General features: G+C 42.6%; 1 protein-coding gene across 3 annotated transcripts in view; it reads right to left on the bottom strand.

Moving 5' to 3' along the window:
• Nucleotides 1-12,008, bottom strand: part of L2HGDH (L-2-hydroxyglutarate dehydrogenase) — a 106,806-nt gene that overhangs the window by 30,032 nt on the left and 64,766 nt on the right. For all 3 annotated transcript variants that reach the window (XM_037832770.1, XM_037832772.1, XM_037832771.1), the window contains one exon: nt 11,719-11,753. In XM_037832770.1, coding sequence (XP_037688698.1) covers nt 11,719-11,753 — 35 coding nt within the window. The remainder of the gene's footprint in view (nt 1-11,718; nt 11,754-12,008) is intronic.

The raw sequence follows: 12,008 nt of genomic DNA, 5'->3' as shown, positions 1-12,008 counted from the left end.
AAGGTGAATCACAGTACAGAACTTCAGGATTTTGGAGGAAAATTATGCCATTTTCTACAGATAACTATCCTATTTTGAGAAAGCACTTCAGGCTCTGACTGAACACTTAACCACAGATCACCAAATTAACATGTGAGCTGAGCTAACTGGGTGTTTATCTGACCTCAAAAGCCACAAAAGTGGGTGTATACAGCAGTACTCCTTCACCAAGAGGACGCAAAAGATACAACATCATGATTATACAAGTCCTGCAGGCACAAGTAAGTTGCAGAGGCAAGTAGCTCAGGTTTCCATGACTCTACTGCTGCTAAACTGCCTCTCACCTCTCAACCTGCTCATGTGGTCCCAAGGGGAGTTACCTATGTCTAGTAGACCAAGGAAGAAAAAACACAAGCCTGGTGTGATGGTTAAGTTCATGTGTCAACTTGGTCAGGTTTTGATGTCTAGTTCCTTAGTCAAGCAAGTACTGGCCTGATTGTAAGGATATTTCATGTATTTGAATCATCAGTCAGTTGATTGCACCTATGGCTGATTACATCTACAAGCAACTGAGAAGATTATCTTTAATAACGAGAGAAGTCTCATCCAATCAGTTGAAGGCTTCAAAAGGAGAAGTGATGATTTAAGCAGTCAGAAGAGGGAATTTCCAACTCTATTTCAACCAGCTAGCTTCTCCTGAGGAATTCACTGAAAACCTTCATTGGAGTTCCCAGCTTGTGGCCCACCCTACAGAATTTGGACTTGTGTGTCCCCACAGTTATGTGAGACAAATCTTATAAAAATCTCATAATATTTACAGGTATCTCCTGTTGGTTCTGTTTCTCTAGAGAACCCTAATACAGCTTTGGTGCTGAGAGTGGGGTGGCAGCCAGCCTCTCCACAATCCCTGGGGAATATGCTCCAATTTACAAAGACTGGGGCAGCAGCACTCTTCTTGAACAACAGGCAGAAGTCCTGCCCTCTCCAAGTGCCAGGGCATGCTCACTCTTTCTACATACATGCGTGGGTCTGCTTTCTTGGCCAAGAAGATGTTTTTGGTCTAGACCTCAGCTACCATGGTTCTGCTTTTGAAGTGATTCTTTCTTCAATCTGTCCCTTTTCTGTTCCTTTTAGTCCAGGCAAATTCATATAGATCTTGAAAAAAAAAAATTTGTTGGTTTTGCATGTATACCCAAGAGTCCAAACCATCAGACAGTAGGACATTCCACAGATCCTTCCTGGATAACTGTGTCTCTAATCCTGACTTGCACTGAAATGGCTGACTGGGTCCATGTTCAGTTAAACCCTCACATGGAGCACTAGTCTCCAGGAACTCACCTTCCAGAGGCTCAGAATTTTCCAGGCCATCAATGTTTGGTTTCTTTGAGCCCAGGAGTTCAATTCTCAGCTTATCCCTCTCCTCTCACATTTTACTACAAGCTGCAAGGAGAAACCAGGTTGCACTTTCCATACTTAGCTTGGAAATCTCCTTAGCCAAATATCCAATTTCATTGCTTTCAAATTCTGCATACTATCTGACATCAGGACTCAATTTTGCCAAGTTCTCTGCCACTTTAAAACAAGGATCGTTGTTTTTCCATTTTCCAACACATTCATCATTTCCTTCTAAGGCTTCAACAGAAGTAACTTTAGCATCCATATTTCTACAAACAGTCTCTTCAAAGCAATCTAAGTCTTTTCTATCAAACAGCACACAATTCTTCCAGCCTCTGACCAGCAAACAATCCCAAAGTCATTTCTACATTTTTGGTATTTGCAATAGCAGCACCTGTTTTAGTTTGCTAATGCTGCAGAATGCAAAACACCAGAGATGGATAGGCTTTTATAAAATGGGGGTTTATTTCACTACACAGTTACAGTCTTAAGGCCACAAAACGTCCAAGGTAACACATCAGTAATCGGGTACCTTCACTGGAGATGGCCGATGGCGTCCGGAAAACCTCTGTTAGCTAGGAAGGCACATGGCTGGCGTCTGCTCCAAAGTTCTGGTTTCAAAATGGCTTTCTCCCGGGATGTTCCTCTCTAGCAAGCTTGCTCCTCTTAAAAACGTCACTCATAGCTGCACTCCGTTCAGTCTCTTTGAGTCAGCATGTTTTATATGGCTCCACTGATCAAGGCCCACCCTGAATGGGTGGGGTCACACCTCCATGGGAGTATCCCACCAAAGTCACCACCCACAGCTGGGTGGGGCACATTCCAAGCAAATCTAACCATCACCAAAACGTCTGCCCCACAAGACCACAAAGATAATGGCATTTGGGGGACACAATACATTCAAACCGGCACATTCCACCCCCTGGACCCCAAAATGACATTATCTTTCCAAATACAAAATACATTCATTTCATCACAATATCACAAAAACTTAAACCATTTCAGTAACAAAAGTTAAGTACAAAATCCCATCAAAATCAATTACAGGCGTGGTGGGTCCTAAGGCACAATTCTCCTTTAGCTTTGGATCTGTGGACTTAGAACAAGTTATATGCTTCCAATATACAAAGGAGGGACATTCATAGGATAAACATTTCCATTGCCATAAGGAGAAACAGTAAAGAAAACAGGGTTAACAGGACCAAAACAGTTCCTAAAACCTGCAGGACAAACTCCATTAGATTTCAAAGTCTGAGAGTCATTTACAGAACAACGTTGCATCCTTGGGGCTTGAGAGAGTGGGAGTCTAACCCTTCCTAAGGGCCTTTCTGGCAGCCCTTTCCTCTCCAAATGCTTGGGTGAGTGCTCCAACATTTCCACACATTGGGGAGACCACCTTCTCGGCCCCACCCTCCTCAAACATCGGGGCAGCTCCCGGATTCCCTTCCATCTCCGGGGCACACGCTCAACCCCTTCAGAACAGTGTGGTGGCAGCCAGGCTCTCCCCAATTCCCTGGGAATGTGCTCCAACCTCTTTGGGACCTGAGGTGGCAAAACTCTTCCAGAGCACCGAGGTGGAATGCCTGCCCTCGACCTCCGGGGCAAACTCACCCTTTCCATGTGTGTGGGCTGCTCTGCTCTCCCAGCCCAAGGCCTCTTGACTCCAGACCTCAACCTCCATGGCTCTGTCTTTGAAGAAATTTTTCCTGCAATTTGTTCCTTGTCTGTCTCCTCCAGTCCAGACTGGCAGCGGCTCTGTCTATAAAGTTCTCTCAAAAATTCTGTTGGCTTTGCATGAAGCACACAGGGGTCAAAGCCATCAGACAATAGGAGTTTCCACAAATCCTTTCTGGATAATTCCATCTCCAATCTTGGCTTGTACTGAAATGGTGGCTGGGTTCCATGTTTGGTTACATCCTCACGTTGGGCTGTAGCTTCTGGGATTCCACCCCCTGGAAGCTGGTAATTTTCCAAGCCATCAGCTTCTGGTTTCTTTGAACCCAAGAGTTCAGTCCTAAGTTTATCTCTCTCCACTCGCATTTTACTATAAGCTGCAAGGAGAAGCCAGGGTATATCCTCCACATGTAGTCTGGAGATCTCCTCAGCTAAGTATTCCAGGTTATCACTTTTAAATTCTTCCTTCCATCTGACACCAGGCCTCAATTTTGCCAAATTCTCTGCCACTTTAAAACAAGGATCGCCTTTCTTCCAGTTTACAACAACACATTCACCATTTCTGTTCAAGTCCTCATCAGAAGTATCTTTAGAGTCCATATTTCCATAAACAGTCTCTTTAAAGCAGTTTTGGCCTTTTCTATCAAGCTTCTCACAACTTTTCCCGAAACTCCCCATTATCCATTTAAAAAGCCGTTCCAACATGTTTGGTATTTGCAAACTCAGCAGCAAAAGCACCCCACTTCTCCGGTACCAAAATCTGTTTTAGTTTGCTAATGCTGCAGAATGCAAAACACCAGAGATGGATAGGCTTTTATAAAATGGGGGTTTATTTCACTACACAGTTACAGTCTTAAGGCCACAAAACGTCCAAGGTAACACATCAGTAATCGGGTACCTTCACTGGAGATGGCCGATGGCGTCCGGAAAACCTCTGTTAGCTAGGAAGGCACATGGCTGGCGTCTGCTCCAAAGTTCTGGTTTCAAAATGGCTTTCTCCCGGGATGTTCCTCTCTAGCAAGCTTGCTCCTCTTAAAAACGTCACTCATAGCTGCACTCCGTTCAGTCTCTTTGAGTCAGCATGTTTTATATGGCTCCACTGATCAAGGCCCACCCTGAATGGGTGGGGTCACACCTCCATGGGAGTATCCCACCAAAGTCACCACCCACAGCTGGGTGGGGCACATTCCAAGCAAATCTAACCATCACCAAAACGTCTGCCCCACAAGACCACAAAGATAATGGCATTTGGGGGACACAATACATTCAAACCGGCACAGCACCCTACTTTCCTGGTACCAAAAATCTGTTTTACTTTTCTTATCTGATCAAAGCAGATACGATGAAATGGGTTGGCTTTAAAGAATGGGAGTTTATTAGTTTACAGTTTGAGGCTGTGAGAATGTCCAAATAAAGGCATTGCAAAGTTATGCTTTCTTTCCAAAGACTGGTTGCTGGTGATCCTTGACTCCTCTGCCATGTGACCAGACACCCAGAGGCATCTGCTGGTCTCTCCCTTCTCTTCCAGGTTTTGTTGCTTTCAGCTTCTTGCTTTATTGGCTTTCTCTCTCTCTGTGTATTCATTGTGTTTATAAAGGACTACAGTAAGAAGATAAAAACCCACCCTCAATGCGGTGGGTCACACCTTAAATGAAGTAGCTTCATCAAAAGATCCTACTTACAATGGGTCCACACCTACAGGAATGGATAAATTTAAGAACATGTCTTTCTGGGGTACATACAGCTTCAAACCACCACATTCCACCCTCTGGACCCCAAAAAGACATGTTCTTTCTATATACAAACTACATTCATTCCATCACAATATCCCAAAAGCCTTAAACCATTTCAGTAGCATTACTAAGTATAGTCTCAAAATCAGTTATAGGTGTGGTCTGTCCTGGGGCACAATTCTCCTCAGTCAGTGGACCTGTGAAACCTAGAGAACAACTTACCTTCTTTCAATATACAAAGGAGGGACAGGCACAGGATAAACATTCCTATTCCCATAGGGACAAATTGGAAGGAAAACAGGTCACGGGCACCAAACAATTCTGAAACCCTGCAGGACATAGTCCATTAGATTTTAAGGTCTGAGGGTCATCTACAGAATGATGTTTTGTCCTTTGGGCATGATGGAGCAGCAGCCCCACCCTTTCCAAGTGCTTGTTCAGTGGCCATGCTCTCCTCAAACACTGCGGTGAAGGCTCTACCCTCTGAGAACATTAGAAGTGTCACTGGCAAACAGAGATGCTGTCTGGAGACTTTGGCAGGCATCTATAGGAGAATCACAACATAGACCCTTAGGATTTTGGAGCAAAGGTTTGCCATCTCCCGATAACTACTCTCCTTTTGAGAAACAGCTTTTGGCCTATTACAGATCCTTAGTAGGGAGTGAAATGCTTAACCATGGGCCACCAAGTTACCATGAGTTCTGAGTTACCTATCATGAACTGGATGTTGTCTGACCCACCAAGCCATAAATTTGGGCATGCATAGCAATTCATAAAACGCAATTGATTTATATGAGATAGGGCTCAAACAGGTCCTGAAGAAACAAGTAAGTTACATGAGAAAGTGGCCAAAAATACCCATGGCCTCTACTCCTGTCACATTACCTTCTCTTCTCTAGCCCAGAGCTATGGCCTCTTGGAGAGTTCCTTAGGAGGAAAAAAGTGAGGAAGAGAAAACTCGGGCCTGGTTTACAGATGGTTCCACATGATATACAGGAACCACCCAAAAGTGGACAGCTGCAGCACTACAGCCCCTTTCTGGGATGTTCCTAAGGGAGAGTGTTGATGGGAGATTCTCCCAGTGGGTGGAACTTCGAGCAGTACACCTGGTTGTTCATTTTGCTTGGCAGGAGAACTGTCCAGAGGTATGTTTATATACTGATTCATTGGCTGTCGCCAATGGTTTGGCTGGACAGTCAGGAACTTGGAAGGAACATGATTGGAAAATTGGTGACAAAGAAGTCTGCAGAAGAGGTACATGGATAGACCTTTCTGAGTGGGCAAAAAACATGAAGATATTTGTGTCCCACGTGAATGTTCACCAGAGGGTAACTTCAGCAGAGAACAATTTTAATAATCAAGTGGATAGGATAACACATTCTGTGGATACCAGCTGTCCTCTTTCCCCAGCAACTCCTGTCATTGTGCAACGGGCTTATGAACAAAGTGGCCATGGTGGTAGGAATGGAGGTTAGGCATGGGCTCAGCAAAATAGACATCCACTCACCAAGGCCAACATGGCTATAGCCACTGCTGAGTGCCCAACCTGGCAGCAGCAGAGCCCAACACGTATCCCTGATATGGTACCATTCCCAAGGTGATCAACCTGCTACCTGGTGGTAGGTTATCCATGATTGGACCACTTCCATCAAGGAAGGGGCAGTGTTTTGTTCTAACTGGAATAGACACATACTCCAGATATGGGTTTGTCTTCCCTGCACACAGGGTTTCTGCCAAAACTACCATCTGTAGACTTACAGAATGCCTTATCCACCATCATGGTATTTCACACAGCATTGCTTCTGATTAAGGAAGCCACTTCACAGCAAATGAAGTGTGAGAATGGGCACATGCTCATGGAATTTACTGGTCTTTCCATGGTCCCCAACATCCTGAAGCATCTGGATTGATATAACAGTGGAATGACCTTTTGAAGACTCAATTACAGCACAAACTAGGTGGCAATACCTTGCAGGGATGGAGCAATGTTCTCCAGGAGGCTGTGTATGCCCTAAATCAGCATCCACTCTATGGTGCTCTTTCTCCCATCACCAGGATTCATAAGTCTAGGAATCAAGGGATGGAAATGGCAATGGCACTACAAACTATTACCTCCAGTGATCCATTAGAAAATTTTTTGGTTCCTGTCGCTGCAGGCTCTTAGTTCTAAAAGGAGGGATGCTTCCACCAGGAAACACAACAATGATTCCCTTGAACTGGAAGTTAAGACTGCCACCTGGCCACTTTGGGCTCCTCATGCCTCTGAATCAACAGGCAAAGAAACGAATTACTATACTGGCTGAGATGATTGACCCTAACTATCAAGGGGAAATAGGACTTCAACTACACCATGGAAGTAAAAAAGAGTTTGCCTGGAATACAAGGAGATCCTCTAGGGTGTCTCTTAGTATTACCATGCCCTGTGATGAAAGTCAATAGAAACCTGCAATAACCCAATCCAGGCTGGACTATCAATGGCCCAGAAACTTGAGGAATGAAAGTTTGGGTCACCCCACCAGGCAAAGAACCATGGCCACCTGAGGTGCCTGCTGAGGGCAAAGAGAATACAGAATGGGTGGTAGAAGAAGACAGTCATAAATATGAGCTATGACCAAGTCACCAGTTACAGAAACAAGGACTGTTATAGTTATGAATATTTCTTCCTTGTTTTGTTATGAGCATGTTTGTATATGTACATAAAGCGAATATCATCTTCCTTATCTTATCCCCTTATCATATTTCATAAGTTGTATTAGCTTCATGTTGTACTATTTAAGATATAGAATATTAAGTTTAAGAGTAAACTTAAGACTTGCACCCTATTTGGGGGAGAGTTAGTGTGCCTCCAGTTGTATGCAGGACAGTTGAGTATTGTTAGACAAAAATATAACTGTTATTGTTTTTATTTAGAGATTAAGTGTGCTTTAAGGAGATGTGTATGGCTGCCAAGCTGACAAGGCGTAGACTGTGATGGTTAACTTCATGTGTCAACTTGGCCAGGTTTGATGCCCAGTTGCTTGGTCAAGCAAGCACTGGCCTGATTGACACTGTGAGGACATTTCATGGACTTAAATCATCAGAAAGTTGATTGCATCTATGGCTGACTACATCTGTAATCAACTGAGGGGAATGCCTTCAACAATGAGAGAAGTCAGAAGAGAGAATTTCCATCTCTACTTCAGCCAGCCAGTTTCTCCTGGGGAATTTATCGAAAACCTTCATTGGAATTTCCAGCTCACGGTCTGCCCTACAGAATGGGACTTCACTATCCCAAGTCATGTGAGACAATTTTATTAAATATCTGATACTTACAGATAACTTCTGTCAGTTCTGTTTTTCTAGAGAAACTTGACTAACACACCTGGTTTACAAATGGCTCTGTACAACATTCTGGCACCACTTGAGAGTGAACAGTTGTAACACTAGAGCACCACTCAAGGGTGGTCCTGAAGGATTGTGGTGAAAGGAAATCTTCCAGGGAGCAAAACTTTGAGCACCACATTTGGCTATCTTGCCTAGGAGAGATGGCCAGAAGTATGGATCTATACTACTTCATGGGCAATGACTAATGGTTTGGCTGTAAGGTCAGGAAGATTGTTGAAAAGGAACTGTCAAGAACTCAGGCTCAGAGAGTAAAGATATTTGTGTCCCATATGAATGCTTATGAAGAATAATCTCAGCAGAGGAAGATTTTAATAATCAGTAGATAAGATGACCTGTTCTGTGAACATCAGTAAACCTCTTTCCCAGGCTCCCTTGCCCTTTCCCAATGAGTTCATGAACTAAGTGGTTATGGCAATATAGATGGAGGAATTCATGGGCTCAGCAACATGGCCTTGCTCACCAAGGCCAATCAATCTACAGCCACCGATGAGCACTCAGTCTATCAATAGCAGAGACCAATTGAGCCTCTGATATGATCCATGGACCACTTCTATCATGTAAGGGGCAGTGCTTAGGTTTCACAGGAATAGACATTTGCTCTAGATATAGATTTGTCTTCCTTGACCACAAAGTTTCTGCTAAACCACCATCTGTGAACTTCCAATATGTCTTAGTTAGCATCATGGCACTTGATCAAAGAAACATTATTGCTTATCTGTGAACTCATTTTATAGCAAATGAAATGCAGTAATGGACTCCAGCTCATGAAATTCACTGGTTTTACCCTTTCCCCCGTCACCCTGAAGCAGCTGAGTGACAAAATGGTGAAATGACCTTTGGAAGATTCAGTTACTGCACCAGCTGCAATATCCTGCAGGGCTGGGGCAATGTCCTCCAGGATCCAGTATATGCTCTAAATTAGTGACCAATATATGGTGCTATTTCTCCCACGGCCAGGATTTATAGGTCTGGGAATCAAAAGGTAGAAATGGGAGTAGCTCTTTACCATTACCCCAATTATTCAATAGAGAATTTTGCTATCCTCACAATTTGGGCTTTGATGATCTAGCGGTCTTAATTCCCAAGGAAGTAATGCTTCCATTAGAGAACAAGCAATGGTTCCATTAAACTGCAAGTTGAGACTGCCACCTGCCCACTTTGGGTTCCTCATGTCAAGAGAGGATCACTATACTGAATGGGGCAACTGATCCTGGCTCTCAAGAGGGGTTGAGGATGAATAAAGGAGTATGATGATAATGCAGATCCTCTAGGGCACCTTTTAGAACTCCTATGTATTATTATAAAAGTTAATGGAAACCTACAACAACCCAAAACAGGCAGTGCTGATAATAACATAGATATTTCAGGAATGAAACTTTGGGTCACCCCACCAAGCCTGGAACCATGACTAGCTGAAATGCTTGCCAAGGGCAAAGGGAATATGGATTGGGTAGCGGAAGAAGAAAATTATAAATATCAGCTATGTTCACATGACCAGTTACAGAAACAAGGAATACAGGAGTTATGAGTATCTCTTCCTTACTTTGAAATATATTTGTACATAGATTAACCAATTCTTTCTTTTCTCTTTCTCTACTGTTCCCCTATTATTTAACACAGGGTTTCTTAACCTTGGGACTACTGATATTTGGGGCGAGATAATTCCATTATGGGGGGTTGTCCTGTACATTGTAGAACATTCAGTGGCATCCCTGGCCTTGACCCACTAAATGCCAGTAGTAATTCCTTCCTCCAGTTTTAACAACCAAAAATGTCTCCAGACACTGCCAGATGTTCCCTGGGGGACAAAATCACCTCTGGTTGATAACAACTTATCTAATATAAGATGCTTAAATAGTAGTTAACCTTGTAACTCAGTATATAAATTACAAAGCATCAAAGAAGGAGTATGATTCAGCTAGAAAAGGAATGAACATTACCCAGTAATCTCCTCTTTGGAGAGAGGGTTAGCGTGTCTTCAGTTCTATCAGGAATAGTCGTATCTTGTTAGGTGGAAGCATAATGGTCCAGTTTTCTAGAGCTGCCATTATGCAAAATACCATAAATGGATTAGCTTTTATAAAGGGGTTTATTTGTTTACAAATTTACAGTCCTAAGGCCATAAATGTGTCCAAAATAAGGCAACAAGAAGATACCTTCACTGAAGAATGGCCAGTGGTGTCCAGAACATGTCTGTTAGCTTGGAAGGCACATGTCTGGCATCTGCTGATCATTAGCTCCTGGGTTGTGTTTCAAAATGGCTTTCTCCAAAATGTTTCTCTCAGCTGCTCTTGGGGCATTCTGTCCTCTCTTAGCTTCTCCAGAGCAAACCCTGGGCTAGCATCTCAAAGCATCAGCAAGTGTATGGGCCTGTGCTCTTCTTAAAGGACTCCAATAAACTAATCAAGACCCACCCGAATGGGCGGGGCCATGCCTCCATGGAAATAATCTAATCAAAAGTATCACCTATAGTTAGGTGAGTCACATCTCCATGGAAACAACCTAACCCAAATATCCCACAAGACTGCATTAAAATATGGCTTTTGGGGGAACATAATATATACAAATCAGCACACATAATTTTCATTACTTTCTTTTTCTGGAAGTTAAATATGGTTATAAGGGATGCATATGGATGCCAAGTTGACAAGGGATGGATTTTGAGGGTTTGTATTCTATCAACTTGTTTAAGCTGGGAACCATGCTTAACAGAATCCTCTTTACTGTAGGGTCCCAACTTAAGTTGACCAAAAGAGGAATATGCATAGTATTTGGCAGGCAGAAGTAAACAGCAGTCACTATTTTCTGTAGGTCATCCTACTTTGATGTGGTGGACAGACAGCCACCCATTTCCCAGTGAGTTACACTTCTTATCTAGCTCTACTTCCCAACTGCAGATCTTACTGACCAAGAACAGCCCTGGGCCCACTAGTTGGGTACAGACACAGTGGCAACAGGTGTCCACAGATCTTCCCATGAGCATACCCTTAGCATGCTTGGCTTCTCAGATTGGTTGAAGACTTCTTTGTTCTGCCACATCCCCTTTTAGGCCTCTGCTTCCCCAGATCCTTTTGCAATTAAGTTTAATTCTTACAATAAATCCTGTATCATTCCTAAATGACTCTGCTCCTGAGTGAACCCTGATAATGCAGAGAACAGACAGCAAATGCAATGCTTCTGTTATTTGATGGTTCTTATTTTGGACTATGTGGGGATCAAGGAAAGCAGTTCATCTCCCGCTGCACCCCATCTAATTAACAGGGAGTTAGCAAGATTATGTTGATCAGTAGACAGATCTCTAAAATTTCTACCAGTTTTGCCTTAAATTAAACATGCCACATGTTGATAATCCTATTCTTTATGAAGACAGTCCCAAGTTGAAACTTCTTTTGGAATAAAAGCAGTTATACTGCTCTTAAAGAATTTCTCTCAGAGTAAAACTTACAATTAGACAAACTTCATTCAATGACTTAAATTATAGCACTTCAGATTATTTGACAGTTTAAGAAATGGGAGGTGAAGAAAGCAGACAACCATGCTTAAGAAACTTTACCTTTGTATTTCTAATAACAATTGGGTATTTCAATCCTAAAAAAAGGAAAAAAAAAAAAAAAAAAAAGAATTAGTGAAGGGCTTATTTTTAGCAAAGGGCCTACATTATCTGAAATATTACACTAGTAACAAATTTAGATGATTTTATTCTGTCATAACAATACTTACACCCCACTTTTCATTCTTAAGCTTCTTATTAGTAACAATTAAACTAATCCACATTTGGCAATTTATAAAATTAAGGCATGCTTTATTTTATTTTATTTTAATTAAATTCATCCATGCTTATAA

This window comes from Choloepus didactylus, chromosome 4 (genome assembly GCF_015220235.1).
Source record: "Choloepus didactylus isolate mChoDid1 chromosome 4, mChoDid1.pri, whole genome shotgun sequence".
In the NCBI taxonomy this organism is placed as follows: Eukaryota; Metazoa; Chordata; class Mammalia; order Pilosa; family Megalonychidae; genus Choloepus; species Choloepus didactylus.
Note: the sequence above shows the minus strand (reverse complement) of the source record. Positions and strands in the feature narration are given on the sequence as shown.